A 21,605-nucleotide genomic window follows, 5' to 3' on the forward strand; every position below is an offset into this window, starting at 1 on the left:
TAGATCTTGATGGGTAACATGGTTAGATCTCTAAAAACACACTGTGTGATGAAAAAAGTGAACTGCAAAATTTATAACTATGGCCACAGTTCTCAAATCATGCACTGAAGCACCCCAGGGAAAAGGAGCCATTCTAGAAATCTGTCAGATACCCACTGTGCAAACTAGCAGTTCAAAGAAGTTCCCAGCTCTAACATTAGATCATGATATATTTCTTTTGATGTCATACTTTTTGCAATGCTGGGTTTTTAGCGGTTGCTGTGATAAAAAGCTAGTACCATGCGAAAAGAGGTGTGCAAGGCAATGAGTATGGCAGTATCTATCTGATCTGGTCCTGGAATCTGAGGAGCCAGGGGCTGTCCGACAGGTGCACACATCCTGTTCCCAGGTAATTGTGGTTAAGAATGAACTGGAAACATTATTTTCATGTACGTCATGTTTTAAATGGCCACTAAGCTATTTAGGACCTAAATACTAAGTTTGTTGTCCCTAACTCTTATTAGGTAGAGCACCATGAAATAAGTACTTTTGACCTAGGGCCCCATGAAATAATTACTAAGATACTAAGAGAGCCATAAATCAACAAAGTTTGGGAACCTCTGCACAATGTATCATATAATTAGTGTTTTCTTTTTTAAGTAAAAAGTACAAAACACTACCCTATATTTTCAAAGAATACATAGTAAGCATCTAAATGTATTTTTAATGATCTGAAATGATACACAATAAACGTAACAGGGAGAAAACAGGAATTTAGAAGGAAATTCCTGGAAACAGGAAATCCTGTTACTCAAAGGAAACCATGACTTCTGTTTCATCTGTGATGTTTTAACTTATACTTTTCACATGTATTCACCCATTACATGAATAATTAAAATTCAATTTTTAAAAAAGGAAGCAAAGCTCTACTCAGAGGATAAAGGTGAATTTTTATGTAGTTCAGACTCAAGACAAAGAATTTCATATATAACAGGCAGATGCCAAGTGCAGCTAAGCCACCAGCTCTGCGTTCAAATCCCAGTTCTGCCATTTACTAGTGATGTGACCTCCAGCGTGTTTCTTCCTCTGTTTCCCCACTTACAGCACCATTGTGAGGTTTAAGTAGGTTAATGCATTAAAGCAGTCCTTAGAACAGAGCTTAGAGCCTAGTTAAAGCTCAAACACCAGCTGTTCCCATCTTCTTCGCATTCACTCAGACACTCTCAAGTTGGTGCAATGGCTCCTCTTGGTGAGCCCACCTCTTTCCCTCTCTACCTCTCACACTCCCATCCCATCTGCCTTCTGCTCTACATGAAAGGTAATTCTCCTCCCCTTTTTCCTTCTACCTTTTAGAGTTGTGAGTTGGGCAATGAATTCAAGTCTGTACGACACCAACAACTCCTGCTGTTACTATACGTACAGATGGATTACACGCCAGTGAGAAAGAAACAACCAGGATGCTGTGTGCTTAGTAATTAGATCTGAGGCTCAGAACATTTACTGCATTGCTATTTTCCTTTCAGTTGCTACTTGGAATATATGGTAGTTGTTTTTTTTTGTTTTGTTTTGTTTTGTGTTTTGTTTTGTTTTAAGTCTGTTTCCTTACTGGAAACGGAAATTCCCTAAGAGAGGTAGAAAGAAAAGCCTGCCAACCAAATATCTGAATTTGCAGCTGGTTTACTATAACTGAAACCTTCATTTCCTCAACTTTCATTTAGAATAGGAATTCCAAAGACTAAAGCAGCTAAAATCTGGGCGCCTGGGTGGCTCAGTCATTAAGCGTCTGCCTTCGGCTCAGGTCATGATCCCAGGGTCCCGCATCGGGCTCCCTGTTCAGCAGTGAAGCCTGCTTTTCCCTCTCCCACTCCCCCTGCTTGTGTTCCCTCTCTCGCTGTGTCTCTGTCTCTGTCAAATAAATAAATAATAAAAAAATAAAAATCTTAAAAAAAAAAAGAAGCTAAAATCCAATGAGCGATTCTACCTAATGAGCTTATAGGAAGTAAGATGAACCAGAGGAGGCATGCCCTGATCTGTTTTCTCCCTGTTATGTTTATAACATGATCTGAAAGTCTTAGGAAGGTGTCTGCAGAGAACCTGGCAGGGCTCTGCCCAATTCCCCCTGGATGCCCTTTTCCCCTTAGTTATACAGCAGAGTAATCATTTTGGGGAAGGCTGCCTCAGAATGCAGGATGGAGAATGAGCCTCCCCCACTCACCTCTTAACTGTCAGGTTAAGAAGTGACAGGTGTGGGAGGATAAATACCTCTGCTCTCTCGCCCCTTGGCCAGGACAACTCTAAAGCAGGACCTACACTCTTCCAGAAATCCTCTGTGGCTTTCAGCCCAAATTACCCTCTGTACAACTTTGCTCAACATCACACACTTGCGTGACCTCCTTCCCTTCCCTGCCCCAATCCCCCCAAGCTCCTGAAAGCCTTTTTCCTGGGAACACTTCCTAATAAAACTGGAATTTTTATCTCCAAATCCACTTCTGGGTACCAGAGCCAAGACGGCCTCCCTAACTCCCCACCAAAAACTGCCCTCCCCCCATGGTATTTAAAATCCTTCCCTTGGAGGTTTTATTCCTTTTGCCGTGGGCTTGAACCCCAGTAACCTGCATATCCCCCTCTGGGAGGTCCCAATTTAACAGAGTTTTCAGTCTGGACAATCTAGCCTGACCATTTCAAGCCACTTCTTAGAACAAATTTATTTTGATTGATAGCACCTTGAAGCAAAGAGGAGAAGGTGAATGAAGCCTCACAAAGAGGGTGAAAAGCAGAGCTCTGACTAACCCCTCTATGCCCTGATTCCCTTCTCTGTGGTCTTGGGGGTGGGGCAGATTCCAGAACCCCAAAGATTACTTCAGCTCTCACATTCCACATTGTATGAACCTGAAGTATGAAAACATTACTAACAATTGCTTCTTTTTAAATTTTGCTAGGCCCAGCTATACTTAGCCCTAAGAGATCATTTTTCTCGACCCCATCATAGAAATGGTGCATTTCTTTTGTACTTTCCAATTTTGGCTTGTTTGGTGGGGGGGGGGGGGGAAGGAAGGTGGGTGTGTGAGGTGGTGATTTGCAACGAAGTAGATTGATTTTTTAATTTGGCAGCTGCTGAGCCCGGGTTGGGGGGGGAACACTCCCCAAAGTAAACAATATAACATACTTGGTTATCTTCAAATGTTGGGCTTCTTTTGAAATTGATTCAGCCTATGATTACAGAATAAATTACACACCTCTCTGTTATGTTTCTCAAAACACCCAGTGCCCAAACCAGAATGATCTATGGCCCAGAGAAATGTGTTAAATAATGAATGGGGCTTTAAACAATGAATACACCTCCCAGACAGGAGATGGTTTTTCCCCTCAGAAGTAACCAGACCCACAATCTGACCAATTCCCATCCTAGCCCTGAAAAGATGGCCTGATTCTCACATCTCACCTGGACAAAGCCCCAGAGTAACTCCGTCTCCCTGCATTATCTAGCCAATTTATGCCATTTCTAGACCCTCTGGCCTCTGCAGAGGAAAGAAGAATACCATCCAAATGAATGCAACCTAACAGTGTTCTGGATCATCCAGTTAGAGCCAGGCCCTAGCTAGTTAGCTACCAGTAACCAATGGTTTTCACTCCAGTTTCAGTGAAATCTACAACCCAATGGCAACAACAGCAGAAATATCTATAGGCCAGGCACACTCCCAAGTTCTTGTCCTTCTGGCAGTCAACCCATGCAAGAAAACCTTCACTGTTTCAGTGCAATATTTTTATTCCTTCAACCATAACTGCTCCTGCATTCTGGGTTCTTGGGGATAAGCAAAACAGAAGTAACAGCTGGGAAAAGAAACACCTAAGAAACAGAGGTGGAAACAGGAAGTCTAAGAAAGCATAAGCACCACTTTTTTTTTCCTGAAAAGGAATATAAATATATTTATATATATATAAATATTTATATTTATAAATATAAATATTTAAGGTTTTGTGGCCCATATGGTCTGTCAGGACTACTCAACTCTGCCACTGGAACACAAAAGCAGCCAGGGACAACACATAAATGAATAGAAATAGCTGTGTCCCCATAAAATGTTATTTACTAAACCAATGGGGCCATCCTAACACCCATGTGCCAAGCCCTGCTCTACATCCAAGAAATCCTTAATGTACGCTTAAAGATAAAACCAGTAGTCGTCTGAAAATGCAATAGAGGTTGTAAAAACACTAAGTGCTGTTCATTTTCAAATACACTAAGACACCAAAATGCAGTTATAGAAGAAATGATGGGCTTCCCTCAAGCCTGTTACAAAGGAATTTACCACTATGTAACATTTGCTGTCCAAGCCATAGAAATTTCATATCACCAAACTGTTGTAAGGTCAAAGATTGTCTAGCTGCCAGAACCACAAACCTTTCAAACTCTTTAAAGCCTGTAGCAAAAGATCCATTACATGTTGATAATATGGACTAATGCACTTAAATAACAATCTTATGGCATAGTTATTATTATTATTATTATTAGCATCCCATTTTACAGATAAAGTAAATGAGGTTAAGGAGGCTGCTCAAAGTCATACAACCAGCAAGATGCAGGGCCAGGATTTAGCCTGATCTTCCTGGCATCAAAGCTCTTAGCACCTGAGCAATAACGTCCTCCATAGTCCTTCCTTCTTGATGTTTGACACTGCAGCCTGTTCTCCTTATATTAAGTCTACAGCTACCCTTGCTTCCAGAAGGTCTCTCTTGCCTCATTCTTTTCTTTCTGCTCTGTATGTTCCTGGTCATTCCCCTGTGCTGGCTTCACCTTCTGGACATCATTTTTTTTTTTTTTTAAAAAAGGATATTCTTTAGCTTTCAGTTTCTCCTCTTATTTTAGATTCTTTCCCTCAGCTCTGCAGTCTATGCTCAGAGCTTTATGGTTGTGAAAATCTCATGGGCTCCAAAATCTCCATCTGTGGCCTAAACCTCTTCATTAAGCTTCAGATGCATATTCCCAACTGTAGACTGAACATCTCTACCTCAACATCTCATAGGTATCCCAAACTCAACATATCCAAAACTTACCACTTCTCCCCAAAACCCTTTTTGTACAGTTTATTTGGTAAGTGGTTCTACCTGTACTTGGTGTCCAAAGAGGCCCTGTATGAAGCCCAAACACCCAGCTGAACAGGCCATGTGGAGAGGCCCTGAAACCACATGCAGAGCGAGGGTGTCCCCAAGACCCACCTTCCAGCCATCTCATTAAGGTTCCAGGCATATGAATGAAAACATCTTGGACCCTCTGAGCACCACACGCCCCCAGAATAACCAGCCATTAGCTGAATACCACTGAGGGAGCCCAGTCAACACCACATGGAACAGAAGAATCACCTCACTGAGCCCTGCTCAAGTATCTGAGCCAAAAAATCCTGGCATATGATAAAATTGTGTTCATTTAAGCCCCTGAGTGTTTGAGGAAACTTGTTACACAGCAACAGATAACTAGAACTCTTACTCTTTATTATGAACTGAATGTTTGTCCCCCAGCACCCACCAAATTCACATGTTGAAGCCCTGCCCCCCAACGTGATAGTATTTGGAAGTGGGACCTTTGAAGGTAATAAGGTTTAGAAGAAGTCATGATGGTGGAACCCCATGATGGGATTAGTGTCCTTATAAGATGAGGAAGAGAGACCAGAGCACCCACATGCTCTCTCTCTCCCCCCACGTGTGGACACAGGGAAAAGGCAGCCCTCTGCAAGCCCAGAAGAGAGTTCTCACCAGGAACCAACTCTGTCGGCATCTTGAACTTGAACTTCCCAGGCTCTAGAACTGTGAGAATTAAGTGTCCTGCATAAGCAGGTGTTTTCTTATAGCAGCCCAAGCTGACTAAGACACTCCCCATTATCACTCTCCATGGATAGAACACAATTACAATTGAAACTTTACACAACATTTGCTTGAGCATGCATGAAAAAGAAAAGTCTGCTCCAACTATCAGTCCTTATCAATACTGCTTTTATGTCTCCAAGTTATACATCATCTTTACATTCTAGTCTTCTTCTCAGCTTGTCTCTAGAGCTATTTGAAACTTCCAAACCTGCTGCTCTCCTGTCAGCTCTGATGTCCTTGCCTGCTGGAAGCCTCCAGTGAGTGCTTCTCTGTCTAATGATGGAACTTAAACTTTATCAATCTAATTAATTCCTGCCCTCATCTGAACCAAGCCCAGGAGCTTGCTACCACCAAGGAGGAAGACTGTCTTACCCTGGATATCTTCCTGCTTTTTTCCTAACTCAGGTAAGGATAAAATGGCATTTTTCACCACACTTATTCCTATGTCTGTCTATTGGCCCAAACAAGATAACCAGTTCATGTGCTTGCTCCTCCCTCCAATAAAATTAGGACATCCCAGTTACCCAAGTGACTTAAAGATTGCACCCTGTCATTATCAGGAATCCTCATCCCTTCCAAGGAATGGAAATCAGGTGTAGACAGAGCCAATTATGAGCAATCATTTTAGTTAAACACCAAGTTCTGCTTTCTGCTGAAGGAATATGACAATTTCCCCAAACCTGTCAAGTTAATACCTTGGGCCACAATTGAACCACAAAATACCCAGTTTTCAAGCTGTTAAGATACTGTTGTGTTCCTTGTAATTTGAGTACGCTAAGTCCTTTCCCATAAAGCCAAGTTACTTGCCCATACCTCCTCCCCAGACAGGCATCCAAGTAGTCTTGATTTTTTAATACCCCTGGGACTTTAAAAACAAAAGTGGACTCATTAAGCCGACACATTCATGACCAGTGACCTAAAGCAGCAGTACAATCCTTCTCTTCAGTGCAGGGCTGTCCTAAATCTTAGGTACCACTCTTGATCTTAGGTACAAGCATCTGTGAAGCAATTGTCCCCAAGAGCAGGAAGCAGCCTTTCAAAGGCAGGAGCAGCTGGTGGGACATAATGCTTTCTGGCTTCCTGGCACCAGCCCCAGAGTGAAACCTAAAATCATTGTGATTCTTTTTTATTCCATTCCATGTCCTCCCCAAAGGTACTTCTAGAAAAAGCAAACTGCTCTAACATAGAAAAGGTCTTTTCCTTTTATTAATAAAACTCACTGATAAGTTCACTAGTTCTTTCTGGCTACCAACATAAAACCCCAGGGCTGTAATTCTATCTGGGGGAAGGAGGCATCAGGGTTCAGCATGTCCTTGCATTTATGATTTTCCAGGTCAGACTATCAGAAAGTGGTCCAGTGGCCACATGACATACAATGCCCAAACACAAGGGTGTTTGAGGCGATTGCCCCAGAGGGGTTGATTTCCAAAGTGAATTTGTCTTTGGGTAGGAGTCAGACGGTCCTTAAGTTAGAAAAGACAACGATACTGATGTAGGTAGGTTAAACAGATGCTTAGAAATAGGGAAGTTAAAATCAAAAGCACTGGGTCCAATCTGCCTGCAGACTATAAACCAACACCTACAATCTAGTCCTGGTATAATTCCTCCTCTAACTGGGCTGGCTGGGGGTTTGGGAGTGGGGAGAGCACAAGGGGTACCTAAGGCACAGGGGGTGACTTCCCATTAGCTGGGTGTGGGAAAGGGGAAAAGGCAGAAGGGAAATCCAGGAGAGTGGACATCCTAAACCATCATAGAAAACAGAATTAGGGGAGGTGCCTGGCTGGCTCAGTCAGAAGAGCATAGGCCTCAGGATGCCTGGGTGGCTCAGTTGGTTGAGTGACTGCCTTCAGCTCAGGTCATGATCCTGGAGTCCCGGGATCGAGTCCCGCATCGGGCTCCCTGCTCAGCGGGGAGTCTGCTTCTCCCTCTGACCCTCCTCCCTCATGTGCGCTCTCTCTCTCTCATTCTCTCAAATAAATAAATTAAAAAAAAAATCTTAAAAAAGAAGAGCATAGGCCTCTTGATCTCAGGGTTGTGAATTCAATCCCCACGTCGGGTAGAAATTACTAAAAAACAAAAATAAATAAACTTAAAAAAATAAATAAAATAGAATTATGAAATCCAGCTCATTATTCCAAAACCTCATCTTCCCAAAGAGAAGTTACCCAAACACCTGAGAAGCAGTGGAAAGAATATGTTACATTTAAGAAAAAATACTTGGACTTAAGCCAAGTATTACCTTTACCTTCTGGAATTATCCCTTCTAAGACTTCTAAACTTACAGTCCGAGCTTTCTCTTTCAGTAAAATGAGAGGAATACCACCCAGCCTCTCCCTAATCTCGGGCACGAAGATTATATGAGTTCTTAAGAATATGGCAGAAACTCGAGTGAAGACGAGCAGCCCAGGTTTCCAGCCAGGCCCCTTTTCCAGCTGGGCCCCAGCATGGCTGCCCCTAGGGCTGCAGGTCGGGAAGCCTCCGTGTTCTCATTTCCCTGACAGCCCCGGCTCCTGTGCTCTCCTTCCCCTCCCCAGGCCACGCCAGCAGACATGTTTGCCAAGGCCTTTCGGGTCAAGTCCAACACAGCCATCAAGGGGTCGGACAGGATAAAGCTTCGGGCTGATGTGACCACTGCTTTCCCCACTCTTGGAACAGATCAGGTCTCTGCCTTAGTGCCTGGAAAGGAAGAGCTCAACATGGTGAAGTTGTATGCTCACAGAGGGGATGCAGTGACTGTGTACGTGTGTGGTGGTAACGCCATCCTATTTGAACTGGAGAAAAATCTATATCCAACAGTATACAACTTGTGGTCGTATCCTGACCTTCTCCTAACATTCACAACATGGCCTCTGGTGCTTGAAAAACTGGTCGGGGGAGCAGGTCCTGCTGAGATAATTTACGAAATTATTCTTCATGTCAAAAGATAGTTGTTTAAGGAAATCCAGGGGGCCCACAGCAAGAAAATAACTAGCCTCTTTACTTAGGAAAAGGAAAAACATACAGGCAATATAATCCATAACTAAATGATTGACAATTTCAGGACTGGAATGGTTCATTCTGACTAACTGAACTGTTTCTCTAGCTACTTCTGACTGTTAGAGCTGCAGGCTTTAAAGAACTGTTCACCTGCAGATGCTCATAGAGATCTATCAGAATATATTCAGGTTCTGTATAAACTATATAGAGTAAGGAAAACATTCAAAGAATTTTGAAAAGCAATACATTTAGCCCATTTAAAAATTGGAATAATATTATAACCACACCAGGTAAAGAAATATTTTAAAATGAGAAAAGTGCCGCCTGTACTTAGGAGCAGCACGGGAAATAGTTTAATTCCTTCCATTTCCAAAAGTGGATTTATTTTTATAATTACACTGATAGTTTTAATTTTGCTTCAAAATGTATGTAACATATTTGACACTTAATATTACACACTAATATAAGAGTTGTGTATCTTTGTGTTACTAAGAATATTTTCACATTTTATATCTCTCCCACTTTGTTTCAGCCAACTCAGTCAAAGCAATAAACATTTTTCAGTGTTAAAAAAAAAAAAGAATATGGTAGAAACTTGAGGGGATTTTTACTGACCAGTGTTCAATCTGCCCCTCCCTACATCAAATTTTAAAACTAATGGAAATTCTGAACCCTTGCCACTAAAATAGCAAAAGATCGTCATCATTTACTGACTCAGTCCTCATCACAGAGCATATGGGGCATGAGGCATCTTGTCAAACATATGGTGTTCCAAATGTAATAGTGCTAAATATTTAATATTCCACAATGGTTTACTGTAAATCAAGTTGTGAAGAGTTGTAGGCAAACCACCAACTCCCATAGCAAAGGTAAGTTCCACTTCAGCTTTTCTAACTAAATTTTCTGATTAGCTTTCTATCCAAATGATCCACCGGTTTTAGTTTCCACTGAGAAAAAGTACACGACCTGGTAAAACTACCAATGCTGGTCAATTCATCTCTGCTTAAAACTCCCATATCAGCATATCTTTGTGCCTCTGAGCCCATTCTTCTAATTATCCAAGGCTCATACCTGTCTCCTCAAAGATCATAACAATGGCCATCCTGCCTTTAAAAGCAGTTTTGAACATTTCTAGATTTTAGACTTCCTATCCATGGTTGAATTTCTTCATATGATTGCCTCACCTAGACCAAGCCAATGCATAATAATTATAAGACTCAATAAAAATAACCTATACCATGTACTCGGTATATACCATTTGTTAAACTTTATCTTGAATTCCCGTATCAACCCTACAGGTAGGTACTGTTATCTGTTTTAACCATCAGGACAGGGACTCAGAAAAGCTCAATAACTTGGTCAAGATCACACAGCTTACTGACCAGCAGAGGTGGGATTTAATGCACATCTTTCTGAGTACAAAGTCCATGTGGTTTCGTGTAGTAACTACTGCAACCCAAGTGAAAGCTACACTCCCAATGAATCCTCAGAATCAAAAGTCTAGAAAAGGCTATGATGCAGGGTGGGAAATGATTCAAGCAATCCTGTAAGCAATTTAGTGGATACATCAGATAAGACAGTTTTGTTTGGAGTGCGGCCCACATTTCTTCCACTAATCCACTACCCAAATCTAGACATTAGAAATTAAGCTTAACCAAGTCAAAATATAAAGAACAAAGAAGCACATCAACCTAAACACTTTTTAACTTAAATAATTTTAAACATATGACTAAGGTATAAATATAACCACCCTCTCCCCCTAATGTTAGCATCTTCCGTAACCACAGTACAATTATTGAAATTAAGAAACTAATACTAACACAATGCTATTAACTGAATTACAGACTTAATCTGGAGTGTATCAGTTTTCCCACTGTCAGAGTTTTCTCTGTTCCAGAATCCAATCCAGAATCCCACATGGCCTTAGTTGATATGTCTCTCTAATCTATGAGAGTTCCACAGTCTTTCCTTGTCTTTCAGGACCTCAATACTTTTGAAGAATATAGTTAAGTTGTTTTGGAGAATGTCTCTCACTTCAGGCTCTCCTACATTTCCTCAAGATTTGAATGAAGTGAAGCATTATTGGGAAGAATACCACAGGGATGACGTGCCCTCCTCAATGCAGGATAATCAGGGGGTACGTGATATTGGAATGTCTTCTCCCTGGTGATAACCTTGATGGCTTAGTTAAAGTGGTGCCTGCCAGGTTTCACCACTATAAAGTTAGTCTTTCTCCCTTTGTAATCAAAAGATATGGGGGGCGGGGAGGAGTACTTTGAGACTATACAGATATCTTGTTTCTCCTCAAACTTCTGCCCACTAATTTTAGCATTCATCAATGAATCTTGTATACAACAATCATTGTGTACAATCATCTCTCATTCCTTCTACACTTATTAACTGGAATTCATCTGTAAGGAAGAGCCATCTCTTCTCCCCCTTTTATTTATTTATTCAATTACTTATATCCATATGGCTCATGGATATTTTACTTTATGGATTATAATCCAATGCTATTGTTATTTCTCTTTTGTCCCTCTAATTTTCCATTTTTGGCCACTGGCAGTTCTTCCTGGTTGGCTCTGTGTCATTCTAGTGACCTTTTATCTTCCGAGCAGTTCCTTACTTTCTGGCATGAAAACATGCACTAGGCTCATCTTGTGATGTCCCTGACTCTGCCCTAGAATCAGACACATTTTCAAGGACCTTGTTCCTTTTATTAGAAAAGGATATTTAGAAACCAAGATCTAGGGGGTAGGTGTGCTCATTGCTACTGTAGTGTCATTGCTTCTAGGCCATCTCAGAAAATAGAACTGGAACTATATACGTACACATACTAGCCCACATGCACACCCGCACATCTATATTTCTGTCTATGTATATATTTTTTGAAAAACCATGAGTTCATACCAACATCTGATTCCAATTCTAAAGAATTCTCTTAATAGGTTATCTAATATCTTCCCAATGAGTCAAAAGAAATAAAAACAGCTTATGCATTAAAGTGGTTTCCAGATATTATCTCGGCTAAGGGTCAGCAAACATGGCTAGTTGCCTATTTATAAAATACTTTTACTAGAAAAAAGTTTTATTAGAACACAGCTATGTCCATTAATTTAGGTATAGTCTATGGCCACTTTCCACTAGAATAAAATAATTGAAAAATTATGACAGAGGTTGTACGGGTCACAAAGTGAAAATATTTTCTATCTGGTCCTTTACAGAAAAGGTCTACAAATCCCTGGTCTAGGTTAGGTTTCAAATTTTCACTTGGGAGATGGGTGGAAAGAATGTGGGTTCAGATATCATTCTTCCACCATTAATTACTAGCCATGTAGCCTTAGACAAGCCACTGACCCTCCGTACCTCAGTTTTCCCCTTCCTTACAGTGTTGTAGAGAAGACTAGAGACCATGACAGAATTCCTGGCATATGACAGATGCTCAACTAATGGTAGCTAGAATTACTTCTGAAGGTTGCTTGTTTAGAGTTTAGGATGGGATTTTGCACAAAAAGAATCTACAGTCAGTGGTGGTTAGATGACTAATATAGTCCACAGAGTCTGACCCACAGGGAACTCAATACTCCCTCCATCACTTACTAGCTGTGAGACCTTGGGCAGATATTCTCTCTCCAAAAAAGGGTAATATCTTCATAAGCCACAAGAAGCTATATCTATGAATATCTTTATGCCATGGTCCCCAACATCAGCCTGAAGACCAAAGCTGGGATGGCTGCATTAAAAGTAGAATCAGGATGTGCTAAAATACATGTTCCTGGTCCTAGCCCCAAGGATTCTGATTCAGGAGGTCCAGAAGAGGGTCTACGATCAGCATTGTTAGTAAACTCCTAAGGTGATTTTGTTGCAGGGCCAGGTCTGGGAACAACTATGAACAGTAGAAAATGTCACATGAATCCCCTGTGTGACTTCATGTCATTCCTACATCCTCACTAGTATCCTGCTACCTCCCTCTCACTCAGGTAAATGTTTGGACTATTAGAGAGTTCCTGCAAGTGCTATAGGAAAGCAAAATCTCTTTCTGAGCCACCGCATGGTATGTGTTTAAAGAAGATTAGGTCCTACTGGACTGAAGCTAAGTACGATTCCCCAGCTTTCAGAACAAAATCTAAACTGTTCCTTAAACAGCCTGCTCCTTTACAAGAATACACTCTGTAAGCCTCTCATTGTATATGCAACTAAGAACCAAGTGGGACTGTGGAGAGGGAAGAGGGGAGAGAAAGATGACCAGGGACACCAACAGGAGGAAGACAAATTAAAGGCGGCAGAGTGGACTTGTTCCCCCCGCCCCAGTCCCAGAGCACCCACAGCTGACCCTTTCACACACACTGCCCTGCTTGGCTGTGGGGAAGGCTAAGAAGCAGAGATCAGAGCAGGTACAGGGCATCCTAATCCATAGTTGGGACCCACAGCAGGGTTACAGGAATGGGAAACCCCAGGTGGTGGGAGCTGGGATGGAGATTCCTGGGACCTTCAGGATGTGAGGGACATATATCACTGAATCCAAATATGTCATGAATATATATATATGTATATATATACATATATATATGTGTGTGTGTATGCTGGTACAGAACCCAACTCAAAAGGCAAGACTCCTCTGCTCACTCCTACAAAAATCAACAGATACCAACAAGGGCAGGTATATCCAGGAACAAGGATATAATGAGGGTTGTCAAATTTACCAGTGTTCAAAGAGCAGCTTTCAAACTATCTTAACCTTTCATCTGCCAAGAGCTTTTTTTTAATTGAAATGAAATTCACATAACATAAAACTAACCATTTCAAAGTGTACAACTGGTATTTAAGACATTCACAATGTCATATAAGCACCACCTATATCAAGTTCCAAACATTTTCATGACCCGAGAAGAAAATTTTGTACGTATTAAGCAGTCTCTCCTGTTCCCCTTTCTACCAATAGTTTTTTAGAGTGAGAGGTGGATTTTCTCCAAAGTGAGATTTTATGTAGTCACTGTTTGAACCCACTGTTTGTCAAAGCTTCTCAAAGACACAAGAACTGGGTGGGAGCAGCTTTCTGGAAAGGTCTAAGGTAAGTTTTCCCTTCTCCTGCCCTACCCAGTCCGGTGGGAACAGTGCCAAACTCTTACAAACACACAAACACACACACACACAAACAAACACACACACACACACACACACACACACACACACACCCTGCGCCAGTCAATTTCAAGTGGTCAATGACCATGAGAACAAGAATACATCATGATTGCTCTGACAGGAACCTCTCTGGTCACCCACAGTGTGAGTCACTCCCCCAAATGGATCCAGACAGAGGTTGGCTCTTACCCGCTGCTTCTCTGGGTCCACATAACGAATGCCAAAATAGTCCTTCTCCAGCAAGCTGTAGTAGTTGCAGATGTGGTCAATAAGAAACTGCCCTTTGGTCTCCCTCTGCAAAAGAAGCACATTTAAGTTTCAGCCAGAGCTCATCTTGTACATTCATGTCTAAAATGTGCCGCATTCACCCCACAGGTCTGCATTTAGAGAAATGGATTAGCTCACTCCAGTCCCTGGAGCAGGGACTTCTAAACTCTTAACTACAACCCACAGTGAGAAATACATTTTTACCCTGTGAACCATTACACACACACACACACACACACACACACACACACACACACACACAGCCAAAGGAACACTAAAAAGAAAGCCAAAGAGATACCAAACAACACCCTGCATAGATGCAGCGTACTCTAATATGTTCTATTTTATTCTGTTATGGGCCATTTAACTTTTCTAAAGCTATTTATGATTCAGAACACTGATTTAACAACTCAATACCTAGTGGAGAACCACCATTCACAAACCCACATATAATTCCACATACAGTGCACCTGAATGTTTGCCGTAATTGCTCAGCAGGTATTCACTCATTCAGTCTTCATAACGATCCTATGAGGAAGGTCCCCAATTTACATCTAAAGAAACAGAAGCACCGAGCCTCAGTGGCCTGCCCAAAGTCACACAAGCTGTATAGAGCAAGGTAGCATTTGACCCAGGCCACCTGGCTATAGAATCAGGGCTCCTACCACACTATTTTATCTCCCCAGAGACTAGTGAGTGCACTGCAACTCTGCTAGAAGGCCGAATCTGGATGCTATGGGACTACAGTGAATGGTGTTAGACGGAACACCCTGCCTCCCACTGGGAAAGGTGGAAAACCTGCTGCTTTGGGCCTCAAAACCAGTGCATCACATCCTTAAGGGACGTGGAGATGGTGGGGGTGGAGGAGGACAGGCTGGGATAGGCCCAGGTGACCTTAGGCAAACTCCCCAGCTATTTCACATGGGTAAAATGAGTCAGTTAGATTATTTTTCCTTCTAAAATTCTGTGAGAGATTTGTCAGCCAAATCTGATTAAGACGAATACCGTTCGTCAAAACCCTGTTGAAGCAAGGACTCTTCCAAGCCTTCATCAAGATATTTGATAAGATTAATTTCTGCTTCAATCAAAGTTGCTGACAGACCCATGGAATATTTTAGGGGGGGAATGTGACCTATAAAAATAAATGAAGAAATTAGAGACACTAAGTGAGCCACTCCTCCAATCCACTAAAAATAATTTTGGAAGATGAGTTTGATCTATGTTACATGATTATCTTTTCATTAGAAACTACTAACATCAGCTCAGAAAGCTGATGAAAAAGCCACTCACTGGCCTGGGATGTACTGCACTGAATAAAGGATGGGGGCATATAAGCACATATTGTGATATGAAGCCCCGATTCTCCTGAAATCACATTGAGTTTAATTTTGAATAAACTTTGAGCCTTTACTTCCTTTACTGAAACCATCTCATGTAGCTCAAAAGGGACAAAGCATCAAAATGGAATTTGTTTTCAGATTTCTCTAATTGCTTTTAACCCTGGAAGCTCAAATGACGAACTATATCTGATGCCCACAATATAATCAATGGATTTAGTTCCTTTTACAGATTTACTCTCTAATGCATCCATAGTTAAGAAGTTGCTGAAGAATCAAATCACTGAACATAACATGGGAGTCTGTCATTCTGTGATTGGATTGCCAAGCTCTCTGCATTAGGATTTACTATGTTGGACTGCCCCCCCATATGCGAGACACACAAGATATGTGGGTCAAAGCAATACTTTGTAATGATGCGGGACTGAGCAGAACTTGATTGTGCCTGACAGCTAGCATTTTGCCCTGAAGATGTACTTAAAAGCACAACAAAGATTTTTTTTTAAATGATTAAACACATCAACCAATACATACAACTCTCTCATATTACATAAGACCCTTGAGAAAAGAAAACGCCACTATAGACACTGTGTTGAGTGGAATACACAAGTGGGGATGAAACAGAAATCAGTATCTTCCACAAAAGCAGGTGGGGTCAGTTCCCATGCTTTCCAGGCCCCTGTTTCTAAAAGCTCTGCCCACAAACCAGCAATATCGCAGAACAGTGGCCTCAGCATCACCCAGGAGGGAGCTTGTTGCAAACACAGAATCTTGGGCACAGCTCCAGACCAACTGAACCTAATTTGCATTTCAGCAAGATCCCCTGGTTATTCACATGTTCATTCATTTTGAGAAGCATGGGTCTAGGGGAATTTCCCCCATATGTGAGAAGTGCAAACATTGTACCTGGTTGCAGACGTCAGTAGGCGGGGGAAAAAAGCCCATTTTCACAATGGAGAATTGTCTATGCCTCAACTCACAAAAATTAAAGTGTTTTCCAATCTCAGGAACAAAAATGGTCCCTGTGCCTAGGGGCTGCCAGCCAGCCTCGTCATCTTGAGATGCTCTGTGTCGCTGCTTCATGCCAAGAAAGCCAGCTTACAGCCTCACGTTCTGCTCTGCCTGGAAATCTGGACCAAGTTCTTAAGGCATTTAACTTCCTATTATCACTTCTGTGCACAAAGCCCAGTTCTTATGTTAAATAAAAGACCACCTGGGCCCAGGCCCAAGGGTCAGAAGAGCTCATTCAGGGTCAGGTACATGAGGGGGTCCAGCTGCCAGTTCCACACACCTCATGGCAGGGGAGGGCCTTGGGGTGAACACTAGTTCTGCTCCCAACTCCCACTCCTGGAACTCTGTTGAACTGACTCAAATCCTCCACTTGCTTCCTCCTGAGCTTCCTGAGAGTAGAAGCCACTGTTCACCACCCTGCCTGGCACACTGGAAGTTATGGAGTGAATAAACGAGGCCTTGCTTTTTCTCATGGAAAATCTGGGGTCTGGGAACAGACGGTGAGCCTTTGGAGGACACTAAAGTCCCCGGGGAGATGGAGATTCCACAGACATAGTGGAATTAGCCAACTTTCACCCAAATCCTTCAATGTCTATGTGGAGACGTAGTTATCGAAGATTTCAAGTATAAGGACTTCAATTCTTAATGTCAAATTTTTTATTTTCCCACAAGACAACAGTTGTCCTTTCAATACTGACTGAATGGGGGAGGGTGATTCAAACAGTGAATATAAATTCTTTAGAGCTATTGCCTAAGTCATGTTTTATCACAAAAGTAGCACATAAGAAAAACATTAGGACATAAGTGTGTGATCTGTGCCTCAAGAAAGTGCCTTAAGTATAGACTTTGGTTGCTGTCTCTAAATGAGGTTATGCAGTAGGTCTCAGAAATGCACTGACAGCAATGAACAAAGAATGTGTTCGCCACACATTTAAACATATGTCCCAATACTACTGGTCCTCACCACCTAGAACACACTGTGGATTGATTTACAAATACTGTACTAAAATAGCATGAATACAATTTTTTCAACTGTAGTTTTTTTTAATATGTTAAAAATCTAAACCAACGCTAGTCAAAATATGGTCTATAGACTGTGAGGGAATGTCAACTCTTTGTTACCAGTCTTCCATGAAACAAGTGTGGAAATTAAGAGTATTCTATTTTCATTGGGTGTGTTTTGGGAAGGGAGATTTGTTTTGTTTTTTTTAAACACATGTTAGTCCAAAACAGATTGAGGGAACAAAATCTAGTACTGGTGTCTCACCATCAAGAGTTTGAGATGGTCAGATATAAACCACCACCAGGTTCTGGGTGCTTTGGGGATTTCTTTACTCTAGGAGCCTTAACTATGTAAAGGGGACTGAGTCCTCTTGCCACCTTCTCTGCCCATTTTCTGCTAATTATTGGGGTGTGTGTGTGCGTGTGTGTGTGTATACCTGAATTTCTTACAATAATCCCACATTCTCTCAGGGCCCTCTCCCATAGGTTGGAAAAGAACCTAATTTTTGTAATCACAAACTAGCTTACTTTTCAAAAAACCTACCTCTCCTCCCCACCCTAAAGTATGTACTGGAAAGAAAGAATAGGCAAATATGTTAGAGTTCTGTTTCCACCACTTACCACTTGGCTGACATTAAGCAAGTCATGAAATCTGACACTAAATTTATTCTAGTAAAAAAAATAATGGGGAGGAGGAGCAAGATGGCCGAAGAGTAGGACACCTAAATTTCATCTGGTCGCAGGAATGCAGCTAGATAGGTATCAAACCATTCTGAACACCTACAAACTCAACAGGAGATCGAAGAAAAGAGTAGCAGCAACTCTCTGAACAGAAAAGCGACCACTTTCTGGAACATCTCTTCTGATATGTTTGGTACATATTTTTCTGGGGTTGTTGTTACCCTGTTAGGATTTTGTTCTCTCATTCATCTGTTCTCCTCTGGACAAAATGACAAGACAGAAAAACTCACCTCAAAAAAGAAAAAAGAACAAGAGGCAGTACTGACTGCCAGGGACCTAATCAATACGGACATTAGTAAGATGTCGGAACTAGAGTTCAGAATGATGATTATAAAGATACTAGCTGCGCTTGAAAAAAGCATGGAATATACTAGAGAAACCCTTTCTGGAGAAATAAAAGAACTAAAATCGAAATAAAAAAGGCTACTAATGAAGCGTAATAAAAAATGGAGGCTCTGCTGGGATAAATGAGGCAGAAGAGAGAATTAGTGATAGAGCAGACCAAATGATGGAGAATAAGGAAGGTGAGAAAAAGAGATAAATAACTACTGGATCATGAGGGCAGACTTCGAGAGATAAATGATAACATACGATGAAACAATATTAGAATAATTAGGATCCCAGAAGAAGAGAGAGGGGCAGAAGGTATATTGGGGCAAATTATAGCAGAGAGCTTCCCTAATTTGGGGATGGAAACAGGCATCAAAATCCAGGAGGCACAGAGAACACCCCTCAAAAATCAATAAAAATAGGTCAACACCCCGACATCTAATAGTAAAACTTAGGAGTCTCAGAGACAAAGAGAAAATCCTGAAAGCAGCTCAGGACAATAGGTTTGCAAACTACAATGGTGAAAATATCAGGTTGGCAGCAGACCTATCCACAGAGACCTGGCAGGCCAGAAAGGACAGGCATGATATCTTCAGAGCACTAAAGGAGAAAAATATGCAGCCAAGAATACTATATCCAGCTAGGCTGTCACTAAATAAAAGGAGAGATAAAAGGCTTCCAGGAGAAACAAAAACTAAAGGAATTTGCAAATACCAAACCAGCCCTACAAGAAATATCGAAAGGGGTCCTCTAAGCAAAGAGAGACCCTAAAAGTAACATAGACCAGAAAGGAACAGAGACAATATACAGTAACAGTCACCTTACAGGCAATACCATGGCACTAAATTCGTATCTTTCAATAGTTACCCTGAATGTAAATGGGCTCAATGCCCCAATCAAAAGACACAGGCTATCAGATTGGATTAAAAAACATGAGCCATCTATATGCTGTCTGCAAGAGACTCATTTTAGACCCAAAGACACCCCCACATTGAAAGTGAAGGGATGGAAAACCACTTACCATGCTAATGGACACCAAAAGAAAGCTGGGGTGGCAATCCTTATATCAGACAAATTAGATTTTAAAACAAAGACTGTGATAAGAGATGAGGAAGGACACTATATCCTACTTAAAGGGTCAATCCACCAAGAAGATCTAACAATTGTAAATATCTATGCCCCTAACATGGGAGCAGCCAATTATATAAGGCAATTAATAACAAAAGCAAAGAAACACATTGACAACAATACAATAATAGTGGGGGACTTTAACATCCCCCTCACTGAAATGGACAGATCATCTAAGCAAAGATCAACAAGGAAATAAAGACTTTAAAAGACACACTGGACCAAATGGACTTCATAGATATATTCAGAACATTCTATCCCAAAGCAACGAAATACACATTCTTCTCTAGTGCCCATGGAACACTCTCCAGAATAGATCACATCCTAGGTCACAAATCAGGTCTCAACCAGTACCAAAAGACTGGAATCATTTCCTGCATATTTTCGAACCACAATGCTTTGAAACTAGAACTCAGTTACAAGAGGAAAGTCAGACAGAACTCAAATACATGGAGGCTAAAGAGCATCCTACTAAAGAATGAATGGGTCAACCAAGAAATCAAAAAAGAATTAAAAAAATTCATGGAAACCAATGAAAATGAAAACACAACGGTTCAAAATCTTTGGGATGCAGCAAAGGCGGTCCTGAGAGGAAAGTATATAGCAATACAAGCCTTTCTCAAGAAACAAGAAAGGTCTCAAATACACAATCTAACCCTACACCTAAAGGAGCTGGAGAAAGAACAGCAAATAAAGCCTAAACCCAGCAGGAGAAGAGAAATAATAAAGATCAGAGCAAAAATCAATGAAATAGAAACCAAAAGAACAGTAGAACAGATCAATGAAACTAGGAGCTTGTTCTTTGAAAGAATTAATAAGATTGATAAACCCCTGGCCAGACTTATCAAAAAGAAAAGAGAAATGACCCAAATCAACAAAATCATGAAAGAGGAGAGATCACAACCAACACCAAAGAAATACAAACAATTATAAGAACTCATTATGAGCAACTATATGCCAGCAAATTAGATAATCTGGAAGAAATGGATGCATTCCTAGAGATGTATCAACTACCAAACCTGAACCAGGAAGAAATATAAAACCTGAACAGACCCATAATCAGCAAGGAAATTGAAGCAGTAATCAAAATCTCCCAACAAACAAGAGCCCAGGGCTAGATGGCTTCCCAGGGGAATTCTACCAAACATTTAAAGAATTAATACATATTCTTCTGAAACTGTTCCAAAAAAAATAGAAATGGAAGGAAAACTTCCAAACTCATTTTATGAGGCCACCATTACCTTGATCCCAAAATCAGACAAAGAGATCCCATCAAAAAGGAGAATTACAAACCAATATCCCTGATGAACATGGATGCAAAAATTCTCACCAAAATACTAGCCAAAGGATCCAATAGTACATTAAAAGGATTATTCACCATGACCAAATGGGATTTATCCCTGGGCTGCAAGGTTGGTTCAATATCCGCAAATCAATCCATGTGATACAATACATTAATAAAAGAAAGAACAAGAACAATATGATCCTCTCAAGAGATGCAGAAAAAGCATTTGACAAAGTAAAGCATCCTTTCTTGATTAAAACTCCTCAGAGTGTAGGGATAGAGGGTACATACTTCAATATCATAAAAGCCATCTATGAAAAACTCACAGCAAATATAATTCTCAGTGGGGGAAAAACTGAAAGCTTTCCCCCTAAGGTCAGGAACACAGCAAGGATGTCCACTATCACCACTGCTGTTGAACATAGTACTAGAAGTCCTAGCCACAGCAACCAGACAACAAAAAGAAATCAAAGGCATCTGAATCAGCAAAGAAGTCAAACTCTCACTCTTTGCAGATGATATGATATTTATGTGGAAAACCCAAA

The 21,605-nt window shown here is 41.1% G+C and overlaps 1 protein-coding gene across 1 annotated transcript in view; it reads right to left on the reverse strand.

Annotated features, from left to right (window-relative positions):
• FRMD3 (FERM domain containing 3) overlaps positions 1-21,605 on the reverse strand; it is a 296,525-nt gene that overhangs the window by 137,281 nt on the left and 137,639 nt on the right. Inside the window, exon 2 of the mRNA XM_028122279.2 lies at positions 14,149-14,253. Coding sequence (XP_027978080.1) covers positions 14,149-14,253 — 105 coding nt within the window. The remainder of the gene's footprint in view (positions 1-14,148; positions 14,254-21,605) is intronic.

Source organism: Eumetopias jubatus, unplaced genomic scaffold (assembly GCF_037043125.1).
Source record: "Eumetopias jubatus isolate StellerSeaLion01/CBP00866 unplaced genomic scaffold, mEumJub1_p1.0 scaffold_15, whole genome shotgun sequence".
In the NCBI taxonomy this organism is placed as follows: Eukaryota; Metazoa; Chordata; class Mammalia; order Carnivora; family Otariidae; genus Eumetopias; species Eumetopias jubatus.